General features: G+C 42.1%; 2 protein-coding genes across 3 annotated transcripts in view; one reads left to right on the top strand and one right to left on the bottom strand.

The window, feature by feature from the left end:
- Positions 1–731: 731 nt before the first annotated feature.
- C24H1orf131 (chromosome 24 C1orf131 homolog) lies at positions 732–24,502 on the bottom strand. Its single transcript, XM_049867934.1, has 8 exons — positions 24,466–24,502; positions 24,189–24,383; positions 22,218–22,561; positions 4,295–4,351; positions 3,442–3,537; positions 3,220–3,306; positions 2,600–2,652; positions 732–1,550 (listed from the first exon to the last, which is right to left on the bottom strand). The coding sequence occupies exons 1-8, from the start codon at positions 24,500–24,502 to the stop codon at positions 1,412–1,414; spliced, it is 1,008 nt and encodes a 335-aa protein (XP_049723891.1). The 3' UTR covers positions 732–1,411.
- GNPAT (glyceronephosphate O-acyltransferase) overlaps positions 24,368–26,065 on the top strand; it is a 41,527-nt gene continuing 39,829 nt past the window's right edge. For both annotated transcript variants that reach the window (XR_007515317.1, XM_049868650.1), the window contains exon 1: positions 24,368–24,625. Coding sequence is in view for 1 of the 2 variants with exons in the window: in XM_049868650.1 (XP_049724607.1) it covers positions 24,548–24,625 (78 nt within the window). In the remaining variant the exon portion in view is untranslated. The remainder of the gene's footprint in view (positions 24,626–26,065) is intronic.

Below are 26,065 nucleotides of genomic sequence, written 5' to 3'. Positions count from 1 at the left end.
GCCATCTAGTTGTGCTGGACTCATTTTGGTGAAGGCTGTGGTACTTGTGGTCCAGTAGTCCTTAGGACTAATCTTTCCCTTGTATCTTTGGTTTTCTTCATTCTCCCTTGCTCCAGACAGGGTAAAACCAATGGAGTATCTTAGATAGCTGCTCACAAGCTTTTAGGACCACAGATACTACTCACCAAAGTAGAATGTAGAACATTTTCTTTATAACTACTCAGCTCTATACAGCAGGACACGTGCAGTCTTCCTCACTGTGAAGGACAGTGCCCAGCACAGGCCCTGAACACAGTGTAAACAGTGGTTGCATCGATAAAAATCAACAAATCGGTTAAACATTCAAGACCCAGCTCAGAGTTCCTCTACTCAAATAGATCACTTCTAGCTCCTGAGATTTTTTTTCTTGGTTGTGCTTGAGAGCTAGACTTTAAAATAAAAAAAACTATTCTTAAAAATTACCAAAATACATCCTAGTGAATGCTGCCTTTCAAAATAAACCAGGAAAACAAAACACTCATTCCAGTTTTGCTTACACTCTTCAAAACATTTTTGAGTTCCTCATTTGGCAATGCCCTTAGAGTCAATTTAGAAGTCATATAAGAAAGTCAGTTATTTATATCCTCCTGATTTTTTTTTGCCCAAAACTTTATTTACTAGGCTTGGATTTAAGTTTTTTGGCAATTAAAAAAAAAAAAAAAAGACAAAATTGATAATCATCATTGAAATTTTTTTTTTAATGTGCCATAAGCTTTGGGCAAAAGCAATACCATTAAAAATCTACATACAGCTTCCCAAGGTGACTGCTTTGAAGGAGACAACACTCACTTGAATAAAGTCCTAGGATATGAGCGAAAATCATTAGCTGTGTTACTTAATAGTCACAGGCATATATATGACAAAAGTTACTTTTTATTTAAATAACTTCTTACAAAGTAGATTTTATATACTTGGTAGACTGAAAATTAAAACTGCCTTTTCTACAAAACAGTTGATAAATTACCATATTCTTAGTTCTTTCATGATGTAACAATATTAAATCGTTAAAGAATTTAAAACAGAATTTAATGTCAATTATTAGCAGTTACAAAACAGTAAAATTTTGAAAAACTATGTTACATGCAAATGCAAAAAACATAGTGAAAACAAAACAAGAGTGAGCCTTGCTGGGAAATACTAAACATTATCTTCAGTAGACTTGCTTTATACTACACTACAGTTGGCCCAACATGTTCAACACCAAAAAACAGACGCTTGAGTGACTTGAAATGTATTATTTCTATTTTTGTTTCTAATATAAAAAAGTAGTCTGTGAAATGTGAAGTAAGTAAGAGTCATCTTCAAGTCTTGTAGTCGCCCAGTCTCAGCCAGATGGCACATTTCCACTCCTCTTTTTAGTGTATAAAGTATTTCATTTAGCCACTCTGGAAGAATTTATTTTCTTGATATCAACTGGACTCAGAATCAATGTGCCATTTTTGAATTTGCCAACCTGTCCAACCCGTCCACTTGACAAAATACTGGGTGCCGATTTCTTCTTTTGGGATTTCCTGTATTGAAAGTAGGAGGCGGGTAAGACAGTCAAACTTCAGAAGAAGAATCACAGCACCACCAAGGCCACCACGCTCTCAGCCCTGCCTGCACCCAGGTCTCTCCCCCGGGCCTCTCCCCACATGTAGCCTCACTGGCCTCCTGCAGTCCTTTAAACATGCCAAGAGCCTGCCTGTCCCAGGGCCTCTGCACGTGTTTCTTCTGTGTGGAACTTTCTACCAGATCTTCCCAGGCTGCCTCCTCCTCAGTTCTGAGCTCAGGTGTCACCTCCTTAGAGTGACTTCCCAGGTCACCCTCAGTTATTTTCTCTCACAATGCTCTATTTCAACACCTTCATGGTTCTTGCTAGTACCTGCCAAGATTTGATTTATTCGCATGTTCTGGTTCATCTCCCTTCACTAAAATGTAAGCTCCATGAGGGTAGGGATATCATCACTTTGATCACAGCTGTCTCCCTAATGCCTCACACACCTATGTATCTGGCACATAGGAGGCACTCACTAGGTAGATATATGCGGCCAGAACAAATGACCACCTATGGCATGTACGAGTTCACCAGAAGTCCAACAAAAAAGGTTACAATAAGTCAATTTTGAAACATTCATTCAAGGAGAGAGGAAAAAGGCACTTGATGAAAAGCTAAGAAACACGCATAAAACAACAAAATCAGTGTTTCATTAGTTAAAATTACAGTGTTCCCCCTTACGTGGTATGTCAAAGAATGGGCGATGCAGCCTGAGACCGGGCTGTCCGATCTGGAGGTCCTCCTAGCAGGAAACGGAGACTGCTGTTGGGAATGTCAGTCTCAGCTTTCCCACTAGTGAACTGGGGGACGGGAGAGGGGCCCTGATTCTGTTCTGGGGTAGTTATTTAATCTCGGGTGACTTATTGATCCTATATCCCCATTAAAGGGCTTGATTTGATAAAATTAGGCAGTGAAGCATTGTAACAGGCTAGAAACACTGCACAACCTCAAGGCAGTATCTTCAGAACTCATCAACAGGCTCACCCACATCATCCGATTCTAGTACCTAACAGTGTCACTCACCTGTCTTCCTGACCTTTCCTCTTCTTTTTCTTGAAAATATCTGTGTCCTGGGCCTGATTTCAGAATTTTAGATTAATACATGTGTCAGTAGTGGGTAACAGATTAGAAAACAGGCAAGATGTTTGTGATCAAAAGCCACTGACATACCATTATTTATTTTTAATATTTTTCTAGTGGGCATATTCAACATAATAGACTCAAAGTTTCACGCTGAAACCCTTTCAAGAATGTGAAAGGCCATTCCAGATAAGACTGACAGTAGAGATGTCAAGTCTCCCAAGTTGGGTCAAGGGAGGGGAGCGTAACAGCTATTCCCCTTGTGGATTTTTACAGGCCCTTGTGTTCTATACAACACAAAACATAAAAGATGATTGAGGATAGGGAAAAGGACAAAGTAACTTGCATTATTGGAACAGGAAGTTGTTACTTTCAAAGCAAACCTTTCATTTAAATACGCCAGAATACCAAAGTGTAGCTGATTGAAAGAAGCGGTGAGAGTTTGCTCATTATACCCCACCATTCCCGAGATTTCTTACAGAGTTAGATGGGCAGATGGTGGTAAATTGCACCTATCTTCCTGTTTCAGTTTAATACAATAAAGAAAAGGATATTATACCTACCATTCTCTTTTCTTCTTCCTTTGCTGCCTTTTTTTCTTTGATTTGCTCCTGCAAAACCTTGTAATTAACGTAACTATTTTTGGGAGGCTGAAATGAAAGAAAAAAGACACATATCATTTTTTACTTTGCAGAAACTTCTCAGCGTCCCTTACCCTGACTTGCCCATGGCTCGTCCCTGTCCATAGTCCTGTCTAGTGACGGAAGGCAGAAACAGACCCTCACCTTAGCACCCAGCATAATAGCACGCTCCTGTTCCAGAATCCTTTCCTTTCCTTTTCCATAACCCGTGATTCCAAATCGGTGCACTTCCAAACGAGCCTGTGGACACAAAACAGGAGGAGACCCAAGTACATTCCAACCATTCCACAGAAGGAACACATCTCTAGGAATGCAGCATTTTAGATAGGCGCTGTACGTTAAGTATTTTTATGTACCCTCATGGCCTGCAATGACTACGATTAGCAATAGTCCTGTTGTGGTTTAAGGAGCTCCATGGAGCTTCTCCTGCAATGTTACCATCATCTCACAGCTTCTTCCTCCCGTGTTTAATTTGGAAAGCTGAAGCAAAGAATTATCTCTGTATAAATCAGTAAGAGAAACCTGCAGGACTTTAGGATGATCTGTGAAACAGGCTATTACCCATAAAGGCAGTCATTTCAACTTAACAGCACCCCTCCAAATGGACCTCCTCATACTTAGAAACCATTTATCATAGCAGCTTCAAACACAGACCCTTGTTTTTTCTTTTTAAGGAAAAATCACCAACATTCACTTTTAGCAGTTGAATAACTTCCTCCTAGTCTTTTTTCTTGTGCATTTTAAAAAACCTAGCTACAATCACACACTATACACATTTCTGCTTTTTTTACTTACCATTGCGTCATTGGCAGTGCAGTCCCATAGTCTACAGAACCACCCTTTTTTAAATGGTTGCATAATATTCAATCAAGAGAATACAGTGTAATTTACTTAACCATTTCTGCATCTGTTAGATATTTGAACATATTCTTTCTTCTTTTTTTTTTTTGGTATTATTTTAAAAAAAGCTGCAGATTAACAATTTCAAAGAACGTACCTTTTCTAAGTTAAATTCTTGTATATCCACATCTTTCTCAAGGACACTGGTTTTAGTCTGGAAAAAAAAATTCTTATTAAGATTATCTGTTCCTCTATCATGAAAGCATCTATTACCAACAGACCAGACATGTCTTAAGAAGCCTTGAAACTGGCCCTGATGCCTAAATACCATACACGATAATATAAGCATGCTACACAAAAGCCTAATTAATAGCTAGGAGAAGAAAAATGGACAAAAAAATTTTTAAGGTCCCAAAGCTTAAGAAAGCATTGATGATAAACTAAGAAAAAAGTAAAGAACAGAAGGCAATGTTTGTAGCTCATGAACCACACACAGAAAACTCGAGGGGAGGGATTAAAGAAGATTTAGGAAAGGATAACTGGGCAGGGATTGTAGAAGGTATAAAACCCAAAAACCAAGCCTGTTGCTGTCGAGTCGATTCCGACTCATAGTGACCCTACAGGACGTAGTAGAACTGCCCCACAGAGTTAGCCATTATTCCACGACTAGAAAAAAGTTACATTTACTTTGAAGTTAGAGTATCTTTTCCATTGGCATACACATCTAATCCATTTAGTGTGAAAAAAGTAATACTACTTCTGAAAACAATGGATTAAATCTTGATGATTTCAGGGACACATCTAGACCCTCAAATACAAATTGTGTGGTGATGGTTGAACATGAATTGATTAATGTCACTGAATTAGACATGTAAAAAATGTTGAAATGGAAAATATTTTGTTATATATGTATTTACCACTGTCACGGATTGAATTGTGTTCCCCCAAAATATCTGCCAACTTGGCTAGGTCATGATTCCCTTGTATGACTGCATGATTTTCTACCATTTTGTCACCTGATGCGATTTCCCCATGTGTTGTAAATCCTATCACTATGATGTAATAAGATGGATTAGTGGCAGTTATACTGATGAGGTCTACAAGATTAGATAGCACCTTAAGCCAATCTCTTTTGAGATATAAAAGGGAGATGCGAGCAGACAGACAGGGGGGCATCACACCACCAAGAAAGCAGCACCAGGAGCAGAGCGCGTCCTTTGGACCTGAGGTTCCTGTGCTGAGATGCTCCCAGACCAAGGGAAGACTGATGACAAGGATCTTCCTCCAGAGCCGACAGAGACAGAAAGCCTTCCCCTGGAGCTGATGCCCTGAATTTGGACTTCTAGTCTACTGGACTGTGAGAGAATAAACTTCTCTTTGTTAGAGCCATTCATTTGTAATATTTCGGTTATAGCAGCACTAGATGACTAAGGCAACCACAATAAAAAAAAAAAAAAAACTGTGTATACAAACAATATGTACATACAGTTCACAGAACTCCAAAATCCCACAAAATATTTATTACCTTTTCTGAATATTTAAATAATTTTCTCTTTTCTTCCCTCTCACTCACCCAGTGAAGTAACGGCTAACTAGCCTCTTTTAAGCCGGGCAATTCTTTCAGGCACACCAGATTTCTAGCCATCTGGAGAGGTGACATGTGCTAGGGTGACTTACTACTAGATCAGCATGAGGACAGACAATCTAGAGGACCTAAGCCCTGTAATAATTCTTGACTAATTGTGATAGTTATTGTGAGGCTGACACCTCTGACACACAGAGGAGGGCAGTCTAGCCTCTGCTCATCCCTGCTTGTCCAACACTGGCCACACCAAATATCCAGCTCCTCACACTCAGGCTCCCGTTCATCCTGGCTGTGGAGACACCTGGGCTTGGGATCCATCCACACCAAGGGAAGAGCTGGGTCCGCAGGTGGCAGCTCTGGCCTGGTCACAGAGGACTCGGTGTTCCCCAACCATCTGTCAACATTTCACTAGATATGTCTTAGCTTTTTGTATCTGTTGATATGTTTCTGAGAACTGGTCTGGGGTCTGCACCCTTGTTTATAATAAACACAAACATTTGGGGGGCAGTTCTTAACTAATTATTTCATAGACTCTGAGTCTATTAGCATGACCCATCAATACGTTTTACTTTATTCACAGATTTAAAATCACTTCAGTATGCTATTGATAATGCGTTCCCTGATTTAGAAACTGTCAGTGGGTTCCTCTGTTTTCTTTCTCCTCGTACTCACTGTGGCTGGTAGGAGGCATTACTTCCTGCAGACAATACTGGGTCCTCCTCTACTTCAGCACTCAGGCGAACTGTGCTTCCCTGTCTGCTTGAAGTTAGGCATGGCTACATGGCCTTCTTTGGCCAAAGAAATGTGAATCGAGAACATGTATGCTACTTCCACATGGGCTCTTTAAGAGCCATTTATCAACTCCGCTTCCCTTCACCAAAGTAATTACTGGCCTTCCAGAAAGTAGAACACCTACTATCCTGGGTCCCTGGATGAAAACAGTGTGCAGCAGAGTACCTTAACCCTGCCAATCCTTGACTGACACGTGTCATGAGAAAAAAATTAACTTTTGCTTTTCAAATCACTGAGAAACCAAAACATCAAACCAGCTGCCACTGAGTGAATTCCAACTCATGGCGACCCCATTGCTACAGAGTAGAACTGTGCTCCATACGGTTTTTCTAAGCTGTGGCTTTTTGGAAGCAGTTCACCAGGCCTTTATTCCAAGGCACCTTAAGGGTGGGTTCAAATCCCCAACTTTTCAGTTAGTAGTGGAGCACTTAACTATCTGTGCAACCTGGGATTCCTTAAGTCACTGAGATGTAGGAATTATTTGTTATCAAACTGTAGCCTAACCTATCCTGACTATATAGCCTTACTGTCCCACCCATGGGAGGAAGAAATGTGTGGAGCTTTTAAGAATCTGTACGTTAGGCAAGAAAGAAGGAAGGAAGATATAAAAAGAGAACGGTGTGGGAAAATGTGTGGGGTGACAATGACAACAAGCAGCCCGCGAGACTCAACGAACTTGTCTGTGACCAAAAATTGTTTCTCCTTCACTACTCTGATTTTTTTTTTTTAGCCCATTAATTACATAGTACAACTTTTCTCCAATTAGAGATTAGCTGGATAAAGAAGTACTTTCTTTTCAAAATGCAAACATTTTTAGGAAAATTGAGAAGTGTATTCATACCTTACAACCCCTTGCCATCAAGTTGATTCTGACTCATAGTGACCCTACAGGACAGAGTAGAAGTGCCCCATACGGTTTACAAAGCTGTAAATCTTTATGTAAGCAGACTGCCACATCCTTCTACTGTAGAGCAGCTGGGGGGTTCAAACCGCCAACCTTTCAGTTAGCAACCAAGTGCTTAACCACTGCATCACCGGGGCTCCTTATTCATACCTCAGTGAATGTAAATTACCTCAATTAGATTACCTTCCTCTTAACACCTATTTAATACTGGATCTAAAAAGAACAGGAGTGTGATAAGGTATAAAGCTAAGGGGTAACACTGGAGAGTGAAGCATTTCTGGGTAGAGCATTGTGGAGTGATCTAAACACTGCAGAGCAATATGAAGGCACTAAGAACCTGCGGAATGGGGTGAAGAGCAAGCTCTCTGGCAACAGCGTGAGAGGATGTCTGTATGTCTAGTGATGGCAAAATTCTAGGTCAGTGCAAGTCTTAGTCATCCAGTGCTGCTATAACAGAAATACCACAAGTGGGTGGCTTTAACAAAGAGAAGTTTATTTTCTCACACTAAAGTAGGCTGAAAGTCCAAATTCAGGATGTCAGCCCCAGGGAAAGGCTTTCTCTCTCTGTTGACTCTGGTGGAAGGTCTTTCTTATCAATCTTCCTGGACTAGGAGCTTCTCTGTGCAGTAGCCCCAAGTCTAAAGGACACGCTCTGCTCCCAGTGCTTCTTTCTTGGTGGTATGAGGTCCCCCCTTCTCTGCTAGCTTCCCTTTCCTTTCATCTCTTGAGAGATAAAAGGTGATGCAGGCCACACCCCAGGGGAACTCCTTTTACATTAGATCAGGGATGTGACCTGGTAAGGGTGTTACAACCCACTCTAATCCTCTTTAACATAAAACTACAATCACAAAATAGAGGACAACCACAGAATACTGGGAATCATGGCCTAAACAAATTGATACACACATTTTTGGGGGGACACAATTCAATCCATGACAGTGCATATGAGTTAATCAAAGGACAAAGACCCTAACTCAGTATCTATATTCTAGCTCTGCAGTGTAATAAGACCAGTTAATAAACTATTACTGAAATTTATACACTGACCACTAATGCCAAAGATGAGGAAATTGAAGATTTTTACCAACTTCTGCAGTCTGAAATTGATCAAACATGCAATCAAGGTGCACTGATAATTACTGGTGTTTGGAATGCAAAAGGTGGAAAAAAAGAAGGACTGGAAAACATGGCCTTGGTGATAGCAACAATACCAGAGACTGCATGATAAAACTTTGCAAGACCAATGACTTCTTCATTGCAAATACCTTTTTTCAACAACATAAATTGTGACTATACACATGGACCTCACGGACGGAAAACGGATGGAATTAAACTGACTATATCTGTGGAAAGAGAGGATGGAGAAGCTGAATACCATCAGTCAGGACATGGTCAGGGGTAGACTGCGGAACAGACCATCAATTGCTCATATGTAAGTTCAACCTGAAGCTGAAGAAAATTAAAACAAGCCCACGAGAGCCGAAGTATGACCTTGAGTATATCCCACCTGAATTTTTTTAAGAGCACTGAACATTAATGACTGAAGACCAGACAAGTTGTGGAATGACATCAAGGAAATCAAACATAAAGAAGGCAAAAGGTCACTAAAAAGACAGGAAAGAAAGAAAAGACCAAAAAGGATGTCAAAAGAGACTCTGAAACTTGCTCTTGAACATCAGGTGCTAAAGTGAACAGAAGAAATGATCAAGTACAAGAGCTGAAGATTCAAAGGGTGGCCTGAGAAGACGAAGTATTATAATTAAATGTGCAAAGGTCTGGAGTTAGAACACTAAAAGAGAAGAGCACACTCAACATTTCTCAGACTAAAAGAACTGGAGAAAAAATTCAATCCTCGAGGTGCAATACTGAAGAATTCTACGGGGAAAATACTGAATGATGCAGGAAGAATCAAAAGATGGAAGAAATACACAGAGCATATGGATACCAAAAAGAATTGGCTGATGTTCAACCATTTTAGGTGGTAGCATGTGATCAAGAACTGATGGTACTGAAGGAAGAAATCCAAGTTGTGCTGCAGGGAATGGCGAAAAACAAGGCTCCACGAATTAACAGAAAACCAGCTAAGATGTTTCAACAAACAGATGCAGCGCTGGAAGTGCTCACTTGTGCATGCCAAGGAATCTGGAAGACAACTACCTGGCCAATGACTGAAAGAGATCCATATCTGTGCCCATTCCAAAGAAAGGTGATCCAACAGAATGCAGAAATTATCGAACAATATCATTACTATCACACACAATTAAAATTCTGCTGAAGATCATTCAAAAAGAGGTTGCAACTTTTTGACTGGGAATTGCCAGAAATTAAAGCCAGATTCAGAAGAAGACATGGAAACAGGAATATCATTGCTGATGTCAGATGGATCTTGACTGAAAGCAGAGAATACCTAGGATGTTTACCTGCATTTTATTGACTGTGCAAAAGTACTCGACTGTATGGATCATAACAAATTATGAATAACGCTGCAAAGAACGGGGATTCCAGAACACTTAATTGTGCTCATGAAGAACCTGTACATTGACCAAGAGGCAGTCATTTGAACAGAACAAGGGGATACTGCGTGGTTTAAAGTCAGGAAAGATGTGCATCAGAGTTGTATCCCTTCACCACACTTGTTCAACCTGTATGCTGAGCAAATAATCCGAGAAGCTGGACTGTATGAAGAACCCGGCATCAGGATTGGAGGAAGATTCATTAACAACCTGCAGATGACACAACTGTGTTTGCTGAAAGTGAAGGGGACTTGACACACTTACTGACAAAGGTCAAAGAGTACAGCCTTCTGTATTAACTGCACCTCAACATAAAGAAAACAAAATCCTCACAACTGGACCAATAAGCAACATCATGATAAATGGAGAAAGCACTGAAGTTGCCAAGGGTTTCTTTTTACTTGGATCCACAATCACTACCCATGGAAGCAACAGTCAAGAAATCAAACAATGTATTGCATCGGGCAAAAATGCTGCAAAAGTGTTTAAAAAGCAAATATATCACTTTGAGGACTAAGGTGTGCCTGACCCAAGCAAGCCATGGTATTTTCAAGCACCTCATTTTTTTTTTTTTTTCATATGCATGTGAATAAGGAAGGTTGAAGAAGAATTGATGCATTGGAATTATGTTGCTGGTAAAGAATATTGAATATATCATGGACTGCCAGAAGAATGAATAAATCTGTTTTGGAATAAATACAGCCAGAATGCTCCTTAGAAGCAAGGATGGTGAGATTTCATATCATGTACTTTGGACATGTTAATCAGGAGGGACCAGTCCCTGGAGAAGGGCATCATGCCTGGTAAAGTAGAGAAGCAGCAAAAAAGAAGACCCTTAATGAGAGAGACTGACACAGTGGCTACAACAATGGGCTCAAACATAGCCATGACTGTGAGAATGGCACAGGACTGAGCAGTGTTTAGTTCTGTTGTACGCAGGTTCTCTGAGTTAGAATCAACTCGATAGCACCTAACGACAACAGTGCAGTAAAGTTCGCAGGCTTGTAAGTCAAAAAGCCTGGGGCTTGAATCTGAGCTCTGGCACTTATTTTAGATGTACAATCCTTTACTTGGAAGCCTTAGGGTCAGATTCCATCTTAAAAATTCAGAAGCCTTTACATTTTATAAAGGTAATACTATGAATATACTGAGTATTAAATACATTACAAACTACTTCCAGTAGAATCCAAGGCAGAAACACATAACTAAGCACATTAATACTTCTGCAGCAACATCTATGAATATTCATGCCAAAATCAGATAAACAAAAATGATTTTTAAAAAGCATTACATCAGTTTAGGTCAGGTTTTGCTGCAAAATAACTGTGTACCAAACGTAAAAAGAAAGAAAACAACCAACCAATCAACTTTTGCTTCCCAGGGCTACAGAGGTTTTAGAATTAGGGGTGTGGGTCGCTGTGTAACTGCAGGCAAGCTACTTAACCTCTCCAGGCATCAATCTTCTCTGTAACATGAAGGCAGGTAACAGGAACTTTGAGGGTTAAGTGAGATGATGAATGAGTTTTAATGAATATAAATAATCAGCACTCTTAGTTACATAGCTCAGAAGCAGCCTACGTATACCTCAGTCCAGGCTATAGAATACAAGGGTCACTTCGGATCTACAGGACAGTGTTGTATTATTTTTATCGTATCTTTCTTATCTCTTCTTTACCTAGGCCAAGAAGGGGACTCAAACTCATCAAGCAAGGACAGTGAATGTGGAGATGGACCAATACTAAGGGTGGAGAAATAGCACTGATAAACATTACCTCTAGGGGCCAAGTAACCAAACAAAAAAAACGAAGCCCGTCACCATCGAGTCAATTCTGACTCATGGCGACCCTACAGGAGAGAGCAGAACTACCCCATACAGTTTCCAAGGAGCATATGGTGGATTCGAACTGCCAACCTTTTGGTTAGCAGCTGTAGCGCTTAGCTACTATGCCACCAGGGTTCATATTAAACCACATATGACTTTTATTTCTTAAGAATTTTTGTCCTAAGGCCCCAAAGCAGTTAAATGGGGAAAAGGCAGTTTTTTTTAACAAATGGTGCTGGCATAACTGGATATCCATCTGCAAAAAAATGAAACAAGACCCATACCTCACACCATGCACAAAAACCAACTCAAAATGGATCAAAGACCTAAATATAAAATCTAAAACGATAAAGATCACGGGAGAAAAAATAGGGACAACGTTAGGAGCCCTAACACATGGCATAAACAGTGTACAAAACATTACAGACAACGCAGAAGAAAAACTAGATAATTGGGAGTCCTAAAAATCAAACACCTGTGCTCATCCAAAGACTTCACCAAAAGAATAAAAAGATTACCTACAGACTGGGAAAAAGTTTTTAGCTATGACATTTCCCATCAGCACCTGATCTCTAAAATCTATATGATACTGCAAAAACTCAACTGCAAAAAGACAAATAACCCAATTAAAAAATGGGCAAAAAATATAAACAGACACTTCACTAAAGAAGACATTCAGGTAGCTAATAAATACATGAGGAAATGCTCACGACCATTAGCCATTAAAAACCCACTGCCATTAGAGAAATGCAAATCAAAACTACAACAAGATTCCATTCTACTCCAACGAGGCTGGCGCTAATCCAAAAAACACGAAACAATGAATGTTGGAGAAGCTGTGGAGAGATTGGAACACTTCTACACTGCTGGTGGGAATGTCAAATGGTACAACCGCTTTGGAAATCGATTTGGCGCTTCCTTAAAAAGCTAGAAATAAAACTACCATACGATCCAGCAATCCCATTCCTTGGAATATATCCTAGAGAAATAAGAACTTTTACACGAACAGATATTCGCATACCCTTGTTCACTGCAGCACTGTTTACGATAGCAAAAAGATGGAAGCAACCAAGGTGCCCATCAACGGATGAATGGATAAATTATGGTATATTCACACAATGGAATACTACACATCGATAAAGAACAGTGATGAATCTGTGAAACATTTCATAACATGGAGGAATCTAGAAGGCCATTATGCTGAGTGAAATTAGTCAGTTGCAAAAGGACAAATTTTGTATAACACCACTATTAAAAGAACTCAAGAAATGATTTAAAATGAGAAGGAAATATTCTTTGATGGTTATGAGAGAGGGGAGGGAGGAAGGGTGGAAGAGGGGTATTCACTAATTAGATAGTAGATAAGAACTACTTTAGGTGCCGGGAAAGACAACACACATACAGGCAAGGTCAGCACAACTGGACTAAACCAAAAGCAAAGAAGTTTCCTGAATAAACTGAATGCTTCGAAGGCCAGCGTAGCAGCAGCAGGGGTTTGGGGACCATGGTTTCAGGGGATTTCTAAGTCAATTGGCATAATAAAATCTATTAACATTCTGCATTCCACTTTGGAGAGTGGCTTCTGCGGTCTTAAATGCTAGCAAGTGGCCATCTAAGATGCATCAATTGGTCTCAACTCACCTGGACCAAGGGAGAATGAAAAACACAAAGCACACAAGGTAGTTACAAGCCCAAGAGACAGAAAGGGCCACATACACCAGAGACATCAGCCTGAGACCAGAAAACTAGATGGTACCCAGCTACAACCAGTGACTGCCCTGAAAGGGAACACAACAGAGAACCCCTGAGGGAGCAGGAGAGCAGTGGGATGCAGACCCCAAATTCTCGTAAAAAAGACCAGACTTAACGGTCTGACTGAGACTAGAAGGACCCCGGTGGTCATGGCCCCCAGATCTTCTGTTGACCCAGGGACAGGAACCATTCCCAAAGGCAACTCTTCAGACAGGGATTGGACTGGACAATGGGATGGAGATGGGTGCTGGTGAGAAGTGAGCTTCTTGGATCAGGTGGACACTTGAGACTATGTTGGCATCTCCTGCCTGGAGGGGAGATGAGCAGGTAGAGGGGGTTAGAAGCTGGAGAAATGGGCACAAAGAGAGCGGAGGGAGGGAGCGGGCTGTCTCATTAGGGAGAGAGCAATTTGGAGTATGTAGCAAGGTGTATATAAGTTTTTGTGTGAGAGACTGACTTGATTCATAAACTTTCACTTAAAGCACAATAAAAAAAAAAAAAATTCTTGTCCTCACAGGCAGCCTTGCACCCATTACAGAACCCCACTTGCTCCTCAAATCACAAGTCCAGGCCACCCTATTCTGAACTTGGACCACTGCAACAAACCCCTAACCCAGTCCCCTCAGGCCTCTGCTACTGCTCCCCACTTAGGGGCCAGAGTGATCTTTTTAAAACATAAATCAGATCATCACATGCCCCTGCTTAAAGTTCTTTGGTGGCTTCCTATGTACTTAAAACTAAAATCCAAATGCCTCACCACTGCCTACAAGACCAAGCAAGACCAGGCCACAGCCACTCTCTCCTATCAGCTCACACCACTCTGTACCATGTCCTGCCCACATCAATCTTCTTTCAGCTCCTTGAACATGGCAAGCTTTCAGACCCAAGGGCCTTTACAATGCTCTTTTCTCTCTGCCCAGGCTGCTCTTCCTTGCTCCATTGTTGTCACTTGCCCACGAGTAAACTCATAGCGACCTTATACGACAGGACAGAACTGCCCTACAAGGTCTCCTAGGCTGCAGTCTTTACAGGAGCAGATCGACATGTTCTTTCTCCCATGGAGGTGCTGGTCGGTTTTCAATTAGCAGCTGAGTGCTTAACCATTGTGCAAAAGGGCTCCTCTTGCCCCACTAAAACCAAATCCGTTGCCCCACTAGCACCCTTTAATAAAGCCCCAGTCCAAATGCCACCTCCTCTAGAGCCTTCCCCAACCATGCATCTAAAGTAGGTTCTGCATGTTACTCTCGGGACCCTATCTGTTTCCTTTAGAGAACTTAAAACTCTTTTTAGTTGTTATTGCATTGTGGGGAATAGCTTACCAGAAAACAATTCGGCCTTTTGTTCCTGGTTTCTGAGCACTGCCTGTGCTGAGCTTTACACAGATTGGCAGTGGGGGCCAACCAGTAGTTGACCTCTACATGGATTGGCTGGGGGCCTGCTTGGTAACAGATAAAAACCCTAAAACACAGGCTTGGGTGGGGTCTCTCGATCGACAAGAGCCAGCAGAGGAGTGCGTCCTTTGGACACGGGGACCTGGCACTATGACCCTCCTAGATTAGATAAATCTGAAATGGTGACAAAGTCTGCGGCTGCGATAGTACCAGAAAGGGCGGAGACAAGTGAACACAAATAGTGGCACCAGAGTGTAAAGTCTGAATCCCACCCAGCTGAAAGCCAGGAGCCCACTGAGAGGAGCAGCCAACAGCAGAGCCCATACAGTGACATCACTGGAGAGTTCCTGGTTGACAAGAGTAAGCAGGTCTCCTTGAGACTTTGAGGTTCTGGGGACCACTCTCTGACCTTGCCTTATACACTTCCTTGTTTATATCTTTCCTGTCATTAAAGTTGTTATTGTAGTTATGGTGTTTCCATGAGTTCTTTGTGGCTGCTGCAATGAATTACGGAGCCCAACGGAGGACGAGTGCCATGGAGAGAAAGGCTGGTATCAGAAATGGTGGTGAAGTTTGAGAATGGAGGTATATCGGACGTCCGTATCATAGGAACCAGCTTTGTGCTGATTCTTATTCTCAGGGTTGTCCTTTCAGTTATGAATTTACCTGGATCCTTGCCTGCCTCCACTGCTAAATAGTATACTCTTTAGGACTTAGGAAGCACTCAGTAATTACTTGTAAATAAATGAATGATCTCTTACCTACAATCTCCTGTCAAACTATTTTTATAGCTACTGCATTATACATGGGATATTATCATAAAGACAGACTAGGAAGAAGGACCCAGCAGTCTACTTCTGAAAAGCATTAGCCAGTGAAAACCTTATGAATAGCAGCAGAACATTGTCTGATACAGTGCTGGAAGAGGAGCCCCCCAGGTTGGAAGGCACTCGAAAGATGACTGGGGAAGAGCTGCCTCCTCAAAGTAGAGTCAACCTTAATGATGTGGATGGAGTAAAGCTTTTGGGAAGTTCATCTGCTGATGTGGCATGACTCAAAATGAGAAGAAACAGCTGCAAACATCCATTAGTAATCAGAACCTGGAATGTACCAAGTATGAATCTAGGAAAATTGGAAATCGTCAAAAATGAAATGGAACACATACACATCGATATCCTAGGCATTAGTGAGCTGAAATGGACTGGTATTGGCCATTTTGAATTGGACAATCATATAGTCTACTATGCTGGGAATGACAACTCAAAAAGGAATGGTGTTGCATTCATCGTGAAAAAGAACGTTTCAAGATCTATCCTGAAGTACAACGCTGTCAGTGATAGGATAATATCCATACGCCTACAAGGAAGACCAGTTAATACGACTATTATTCAAATTTACACACCAACCACTAGGGTCAAAGATGAAGAAACACAAGATTTTTATCAGTTGCTACAGTCTGAAAATGATCGAACTTGCAATCAAGATGCACTGATAATTACTGGTGATTGGAGTGTGAAAGTCGGAAAGAAAGAAGAAGGATCAGTAGTTGGAAAATATGGCCTTGGTGACAAAAACAATGCTGGAGATCGAATGATAGAATTTTGCAAGACCAATGACTTCTTCACTGCAGATAGCTTCTTTCACCAACATAAACGGTGACTATACACATGGACCTCGCCAGATGGATCACACAGAAATCAAATTGACTACATCTGTGGAAAGAGACGATGGAAAAGCTCAATATCATCAGTCAAAACAAGGCCAGGGGTCGACTGTGGGACAGACCATCAATTCCTCATAGGCAAGTTCAAGCTGAAACTGAAGAAAATCAGAGCAAGTCCACGAGAGCCAAAATACGACCTTGTGTATATCCCACCTGAATTTAGAGACCATCTGAAGAATAGATTTGACACATTGAACACTAATGACCGCAGACCAGACAAGTTGTAGAATGACATCAAGGACATCATCTATGAAGAAAGCAAGAGGTCACTGAAAAGACAGGAAAGAAAGAAAAGACCAAGATGGATGTCAGAGGAGACTCTGAAACTTGCTCTTGAGCATTGAGCAGCTAAAGCAAAAGGAAGAATTGATGAAGTAAAAGAACTGAACAGAAGATTTCAAAGGGCCTCTCGAGAAGACAAAGTATTATAATGACATGTGCAAAGAGCTGGAGTTGGAAAACCAAAAGGGAAGAACACGCTCGGCATTTCTCAAGCTGAAAGAACTGAAGAAAAAATTCAAGCCTCGAGTTGCAATAGTGAAGGATTCCATTAAACGACGCAGGAAGCATCAAAAGAAGTTGGAAGGAATACACAGAGTCGTTATACCAAAAAGAATTAGTCGATATTCAACCATTTCAAGAGGTGGCATATGATCAGGAACCGATGGTACTGAAGAAAGAAGTCCAAGCTGCTCTGAAGGCATTGGTGAAAAACAAGGTTCCAGGAATTGATGGAATATCAATTGAGATGTTTCAACAAACAGATGCAGCGCTGGAGGTGCTCACTCATCTATGCCAAGATATATGGAAGACAGCGTCCTGGCCAACTGACTGGAAGAGATCCAAATTTATGCCTATTCCCAAGAAAGGTGATCCAACCGAATGTGGAAATTATAGAACAATATCATTAATACCACATGCAAGTAAAATTTTGCTGAAGATCATTCAAAAACGGCTGCAGCAGTATATTGACAGGGAACTGCCAGAAATTCAGGCCAGTTTTAGAGGAGGACGTGGAACCAGGGATATCATTGCTGATGTCAGATGGATCCTGGTAGAAAGCAGAGAATACCAGAAGGATGTTTACCTGTGTTTTATTGACTATGCAAAGGCATTCGACTGTGTGGATCATAACAAACTATGGAGAACACTGTAAAGAATGGGAATTCCAGAACACTTAATTGTGCTCATGAGGAACCTTTACATACATCAAGAGGCAGTTGTTCGGACAGAACAAGTGGATACTGATTGGTTTAAAGTCAGGAAAGGTGTGCGTCAGGGTTGTATTCTTTCACCATACCTATTTAACCTGTATGCTGAACAAATAATTCGAGAAGCTGGGCTATATGAAGAAGAATGGGGCATCAGGATTGGAGGAAGACTCATTAACAACCTGCATTATTCAGATGACACAACCTTGCTTGCTGAAAGTGAAGAGGACTTGAAGCCCTCACTAATGAAGATCAAAGACCACAGCCTTCAGTATGGATTATACCTCAACCTAAAGAAAACAAAAATCCTCACAACTGGACCAATGAGCAACATCATGATAAACGGAGAAAAGACTGAAGTTGTCAAGGATTTCATTTTACTTGGATCCACAATCAACAGCCACGGAAGTGGCAGTTAAGAAATCGAAAGATCCATTATATTGGGCAAATCTGCTGCAAAGGACCTCTTCAAAGTGTTCAAGAGCAAAGATGTCACCTTGAAGACTAAGGTGTGCCTGACCTAAGCCATGGTATTTTCAATGGCATCATATGCATGTGAAAGCTGGACAATGAATAAGGAAGACCAAAGAAGAATTGATGCCTTTGAATTGTGGTATTGGTGAAGAATATTGAATATACCATGGTCTGCCAGAAGAACAAATAAATCTGTCTTGAAAGAAGTACAACCCAAATGCTCCTCAGAAGCAAGGATGGCGAGACTGTGTCTTGCATACTTCGGACATGTTGTCAGGAGGGATCAGTCCCTGGAGAAGGGCATCATGCTTGGCAGAGTACAGGGTCAGCGGAAAAGAGGAAGACCCTCAACGAGGTGGATTGACACAGTGGCTGCAACAATGAGCTCAAGCATAACAACGATTTAAGGATGGCTCAGGACAAGGCAGCATTTCGTTCTGTTGTGCATAGGGTCGCTATGAGTCAGAACCGAGTCGACGGCACCTAACAACAAGAACAAATTATCATAAAGTTCATTTGTAGGTTAGACATTTGGAATAGGTAAAATGTTATATAAATGGTGGTTAAGCTCTCAGGTAAACTCATGAAAACCTATTTTAACAAATACTGCAGCTTAACCACAGTATTGACGGCAGAAGCCCAAGATCTGGGGAAAAAAGGGCATTTCTGGGCATCAGGCATGGCCTGCTGGTTGTTGTCCAACTCGCCAGCACCTCTTCCTTCCTCAAGTGCTCTTCAAAGATGATCAGGTGATTCCGTGATTGACAAATGGAAGCTATCATGATTTTATGATATATTTTTGCTGATTCCATGTCTGTCCGAATTGCTCTAAAATGGCTTATAAGCTTGTAGTGAGAGCAGGGACTACAAACGTATTTTAATACATTACATACAAATTCTTAGCATAATTAGCCCCAACTGACTTACTATCCTTTTACCTGGCATTCCCTATACCCAAAATGTGTCATAATAACTAGTATTATACTAATTTGCATTTATTTACACGTCGCAACATCAACATTCTGAAGTTTTTTGTTTTTGTTTTTTTTTTTACTGACAGCACATTCTGGCTCCGCCACTGAGACGTACCCATGTGTCAGAAGATAAAGTAAAAAATGAGGAAAGGACACAGCACCAAGGGCAACTGAAAAAGATTCATTAAGGTATAATAAAGGTCAAGAAGTGCAAAACTAAGAATGAACTGAGGTTCTTGGGGGAAAAAAGCCACCAGGAATGAAAAAGGGCTCATTTGGAGCAGGAAGAAAAAGACAATTGGACAGCCTGCTCCAAGTGTTCTATTATAAAAGACATGGAATGTAGACTCATTCAATGCCGATTCTTTTGTCCTCTCTATTCAGAAAACTCTCCATTTTATAAACAGGAATGTGAATGAGTATAAGAAGAAGCTGAAGTCTAAGACACTTGGGGAAACCAAGGGGGGATGCCTAACTGCTCTATCAGTTTAATTCTCCAAACATGGCATTATATTGCAAAGCAGGATTTCCCAACCTTTTCTACTTCATGACACACACAGAAAATACTAATATTTGTATGGTACACTGGGGTAACCAGGGACGATCAGCATGGGGTCTCTGGCTGTCCCATGGGCCAAGGGGATCCGTTTCTTGATCCACCTGTGTCAATTCCCAGGGCCTCAGTATGTTGAAGCATACGTAAGGGTTGGGAAGCTGACCTAGAATCCTAAATTGGTAGATGGGATTACAGAATATACTAGTAACATTTGAGGAAGAGATGCTTTTGAGTTTGATATGCAGTTCTAAATGAATTCTATAAGAGATTACACAGATTGTTTTTAAAACCACATAAAAGATGTAGTAAACCCTGGGCGCCAGCATGCCTCCATAAACAACAACACAAGCCAAACTAAGCCTGTAGTGGGTTGAATCGTGGCCACCAAAAAGATCTGTCCATGTCCTAATCTCTGACACTTGGGAATGAGGCCATATTTGGGAAAATGATCTTTGTAGTGTAATTAAGGATCTGTCTTAGTTATCTAGTGCTGCTATAACAGAAATACCACAAGTAGAAGGCTTTAACAAACAGAAACTTATTTTTTTCATAGTCTAGTAGGCTAGAAGTCTAAATTCAGGGCATCCGTTCCAGGGGAAGGCTTTCTCTTTCTGTCAGCTCTCAGGGCTCCCCTGGACTAGGAGCTTCTCAGTGCAAGGACCCCAGATCCAAAGGACACACCTGTTCCTAGCGCTACTTTCTTGGTGGTATGAGGTCCCCCTGTCTCTCTGATCGCTTCTCTCTTTTATATCTCAAAAGAGATTGATTTAAAAACCTAATCTTGTAGATTGAGTCCTGCCTCGTTAAAACAGAACGGCCAATAATCCCACCTCGGTATCGTCACAGAGGTAGGACTTACAACACATAGGATAATCACATTAGATGACAAAATGGTGGACAATCACACAATACAGGGAATCATGGCCTGGACAAGTTGACATATATTTTTTGGAGGACACAATGCAATCCATGACATGTTCTTAAGAGGAGATCATCCTGGATTTAGGGTGGGCTTTTTTTTTTTTTTCTAAATCCAATGACAGATGTCCTTACAAGAGAAAGAAAGAAAGGGAGACTTTGAGACTCAGCACACACATGAAGATGTGGCAGGGATTGGAGTGGTGTGGCCACAAGCTAAGGAACGCCTGCAGTCACCAGAAGTTGGAAGAAGCAAGTAACAGATTCTTCCCTAGAGCCTTTAGAGTACAGTTCTGCCAACATGGGATTTTGGGCTTCTGATCTCCAGGACTGGGAGAGAATAAAGTTCCGTTGTTTTTAAGCCACCTAGTTTGTTGAAATTTGTTACGGCAGTCACAGGAAATTAACTCTAATTTTCTTTTTTGACAAAGTTTTTATAGGACATGAGGAATGCTACACAAACGGAATATCTCAATTTTAGTAAATGGATTTGACAAAGCCATTATGATATCCAGGCAGTTCTACTCTGTCCTGTAGGGTTGCTATGAGTCAGAATCGACTTGATGGCAACGGGTTTGATTTTTTGCAGAAAAGAGACAGTTTTGATGGGTAACCACACCTCCCTTGTGCTCAGTGAAATCAAACCACTTCCCCACCAGAATGCAAGCTCCACTGGGGTGAGGTTTTTGTATATTCTTGTTTACTGCTTTATCCCCAGTGTCTAGAACAGTGGCTGGCACATAGTAGGAGCACCAAAAACAGTAGTCGAATGACTGAATTTTCCCTAGCACTATTCAAGCAGAAGGACCTGCGAGTGGGAAAGGGTTAACTCAAAGGTCTAGGTTTATCAAACCCTACACATTCACAAGTCAGTTGTGTTTTCGAGATTAGCCCTTGACTGGCTCCTGGGAACTAAGCTTAAAATATTCCATGCGATAAAAGTGTTTTTGCCCAACTGAGGCCTTGGGTCACACTGTACTAGTTTGTTCAGATAGTTCATACTAACACTGTGGTTTATGGTTAACACATACTTCTCCTCTGGGTATCTGGAGTATTAGTAACTGACGCCAGTCACGCAAGCACTGCATCCCTATGTGACTGACCCCCAGTAAAGACCCTGGGCATCAGGCTCAGGAGAGCATCCCTGGTTGACAACACCTTTGCACGTGTTGTCACATGTTGTTTCCGGAGGGCTTAAGCACATGCTTTGCGACTCTACTAGAAGGAAAGACTTGGAAGCTTATGCCTGGTTTCCTCTAGACTTTACCCCATGCGCTCTTTCCCTTTTTTCGTCTGTATCCTTTTTCTGTAATAAATTGTAACTGTGCGTACAACTTCTGAGTCCTATAAGTCTCTGCAGCAAGTCTACAAGTTTGAGGATGGTCATGTGGAATCTAAAGTTATTCGCCTAATACCCCAATATCGAGTTTCACTGTACACGTATATAAACAAACCACCTCATTACCTTTGGGTTCTCATCTTGGGCAGGCTTCAGTTTTCTTTTTTGGTGTCTGCTGTGAAATTCTATCACTTCTACTAGCTCCCTGTTGTTCTTCAGGGGAGACGGAGATTTTGCAGCAAGGACTTCTGGTTCTGAAGGGAAAGGTGTGGGAGTCACAGCAGAAGAACAATGCAGCTCTTCTCTGAGTTCCTTGAAGAAGCTGGAAGCACTTTTCCTTTGGCCTCTTCCAAGAGAATCGAGTGGAAGAGCTGGTCCCGCTGCCAACACTGGTGTGGTGCTCAAATCTCTCTTCTTGCTTTCCCTTTTGTTTTTGATCCGTCTCTGTTTTGTTTCATCTTTCCTCTCCCCTGTTTGTTCAAACATCAAAAGGAAAAATAAATATTTTTGGTTTTAGCTGTAACCAATATTAAACCAAATGGATGCACGTGTGCATATGCCACAGCTATAAGCACCCAGAAGTACACACAAAGAAATAAACTACTGTTTTCCTCCAAACAGCATGGTATTTGCACAATGTATAGACTCCGAAGTACACAGTAATCCTTTCCTTGGTAACTACATTCATGTCATTGACTTTCATTAGCACAATTATTTTAGTCCTCACCTTGGTTTTTACTCAAAGTGTCATCATGGCAACAGTCCTGGGGACTAGTAATCCCAGTTGGCTCATGCTTTGTACCAAAAACAACTGCCATAGCAGCCCATGCTCCTTTTTAACATTTTCCAAGGTTACAAGTACACCCACTCATCACTTAGTGACATGGTTAGGTTCCAAAGACCAGGTTGTTATGTGAAAACTGGCATTATGCTCTGCAAATTACTAGCTAGGTAACCTTCAGCAAATTTTTTAACCTCTACTGCTTGTTTCTACATTTGACAGAACAAGGGCTAATGACAGCATAGACAGTAAATCGATAAAGAAAGAATCTATTTCAAACAGTTGTTGTGAAAATTAAATGAGTAAACGCGTAAGAAGCAAGTAGTATATGGTAAATTCTCAATACTTTCAAGCTGTTATTCATATTGTTTAGGTGAGCTTAGAATTTTGAGCACCTTCTCTAAAAGTAGCTTTTGAAACACCACCTTATAAATTTAAGAAATATGTTCATTCCTAAAAGATGCTAACCTAAAACCTGTTGCTAACAAGTGGACTCTGACTCATAGGACAGAGTAGAAGTGCCCCATAGGGTTTCCAAGGAGTGCCTGGTGGATTGGAACTGTCAACCTTTTGATTAGCAGCCGAGCTCTTAACCGCTGCGCCACCAGGGCTCCAAACATATTAATGCGTTATGATTATCTCTGGTGCATATACAAGGGATTTGCACTTTCCTTGGGCAAGCTCTTCTGAGTGTGAGGGACCATCTTCCTACTGAAGAGTACGATGCATTGCTAATCTTTAACAATAATTTTTTTTTTTTTAATTTTCCTGTTCCCATTAAAATAAAGGAAGGAGGGCATAGGCCGGCCAACTTACCTAAAAAAGGTTGTGAAAAACGTCTCTGGAGTCCTTGCACCCAGGGACACCTGAATGATGAGGCTACTGATGACTGGCCTGAGGCCCCAACGTAACCAGGTAGACCAAGGCACTGGGGTCAGGCAGGTCTCGTCAGCAACAGGCAGGGAACCAGGAGATGGGGAGAGGGTTCCCGCGAGATCCAAAAGAAGTGAAAAAGTGGGCTATTTCGAGAGTCCAGGGTTGTCCGTAAACCACCCCAGTGAACTATGAAAATCCTGGTATTTCTGAAAAGTAACCAAGTTGGTCCTGCACACTCAGGGAAGAGTTGGAGGCTTGATTCATGAGAATAACTCAACAGAGCCGATCGAGGGGGCGGGAGAAAGGGAACCTCAGACCCAGGAGCAGGTCGGAACTAGGTCGGACGAGTTGGAAAACCCTTCCTATCAGTTTCTGATGCACAGTAGACCCTAGCTTCTCAACTCCGCTCTCCACGTGGACTCCCGAGGCTCCATACTCACCAAGGTCGTAGAGGTTCTGGAGCAGAGTGTCCAGCAGCGTCTGAGAGCTGGCAGGCGCGCGAGATGTCAGCTCCTCCTCCCGCGCCATCGTGGGGTCTTCGGCTGGGGAACCCAAACCCGGACTGGTCCACGCCTCTGCTTCCGGGTTCCCGGCGGGACTGCGCGCTCGCGGCACGTCCCCACGCGGCTTCCGTCCTGCTTAAGATGGCGGCGCCCGGGGTCCTCTGGAGCGGCTGCGGAGGGTGCCACCGCCCTAGGCGAGGTCGGGCCGCCCTGCGCGGAAGAACCGCCCCCAGCGGCTGCAGCACCACCATCGCTTAGCAAGGAATCCCAGGCCCGCCTGGGACGGCAGCCGCAGCATGGATTCTTCCAGTTCATCTAACTCTTGTTTATCCGTCGGCTCCACCAGTCCCAGCGCTTTCGTGCTCCTCTATTCGGTAGGCATTTAGGGGAAAGAGGCCCGGGGTGTGGTGGCGCGAGAGAAGACCCCCTCCTTTCCCGATCCCAGCTTCCTTCAGCTCACGACCCGTGGTCCAAAACAGCAGGTCCCTAGGTCCCGGAGGAGGGGTTAAGTGGTTGGCTTGGTTTCCACGGCAACGGTGTACCGCTGTGTAAAAGTGTTCGTGCATTTAGAAGTTTCTACCTGGTGATTGGTTCTTCAGGTTCCTTTCCGCTTATTCCTTGTCTTTCCCGCCATCGGGCCCTGGGCCTTCAGAAAGCCTCAGGACATAGGCATGCGGGTTGAAAATTGGAGTCTCCGCATCTCTAGCGAGGTCGTGTCGGACTGCCTTCTGGGCGAACCTGAGAAACCTGCGGGTCTGACCCAGCCCGAGATAGCATGTGGCTCCCGACCTCGCTCTGGAGCTGCTCTGGTATTCCTGGGAGGAAAACAGTTAGCCTGTATGTAGCGACAGAGATTTTAAGACTCTAGGAAAATTTGGAACTTATAGAAAGTTTTATTGCCTGTTATTGTCTTCTATCCATCGTTGTATTTTTTTCCTAAAGTCATTTTGGAGGATGTCCAGTCTCTCTACAACTTGCATTTTCACCACCAACCTTCTCAAATTTTCATGAAGAAATCATGAGGTGGAAGCGTTAGCCCTCAGACTTGCTCAATCCTGGGACAAGTAATCTGTTTTATCACCAAATTAAAGTTTAACTACTAAAAAAAAAAAGAACAAACCCGTTGTCATCAAGTCGGTTCCGCCTCATAGCGATCCTATAGGACAGAGTAGAACTGCCCCATAGAATTTCCAAGGAGCGCCTGGTGCGTTGGAACTGCCTTTATGGTTAGCAGCTGAGGCTCTTAACCACTACGCCACAGGGTTTCCTTTAACTACTTTAGGAGGAAGTAAAAGAATGCACTTTAAAGGCATGTTATTATGCCCTGGCGGTTAGTGTCAGTTTTATTTCTGGCTTAAACATAGTGTTAATTTGTGCAGGAAGGTCAAAACAGAGAAAACACAAAAGAGCAAGGTTGAAAAAAAAAACCGAGTTTCAAAAGGGAATATATATGGCTTTCTTCAAATTGGAACACCACTGTTCTTTGTCTCAGCTGTGTTACTAGTATGTGGTTTGGGAACATCGGGGAAACTTCTGTTCTCTTGGTGTCAAGGATTTTAGGTTTATAATTGCTGTTAACTGTCCATTTCTCCCAGGCTTATCACTTGGCTCTCAGCATTGACCTTCTTACTCTACAGTTCTGTGAGGGAAATAGTGCAAGCAGGTGCATGTAAGGAAGAGGGTTGCTGTGCAGATTTGACTTACTATAGGTAGCTTTTTCTGGCTAAACTGGTTTGTGAATTGACTGGAATTTTCCTTGTATGTATTAAAGGAAGGAGTCCTTTTTTTCCTTTCCCCTTCACCACTGGAAAGCT

This window comes from Elephas maximus, chromosome 24 (genome assembly GCF_024166365.1).
Source record: "Elephas maximus indicus isolate mEleMax1 chromosome 24, mEleMax1 primary haplotype, whole genome shotgun sequence".
NCBI classification, from domain to species: Eukaryota; Metazoa; Chordata; class Mammalia; order Proboscidea; family Elephantidae; genus Elephas; species Elephas maximus.
The sequence above is the reverse complement of the archived record's forward strand: the minus strand, read 5'-3'. Positions and strand labels throughout refer to the sequence as shown.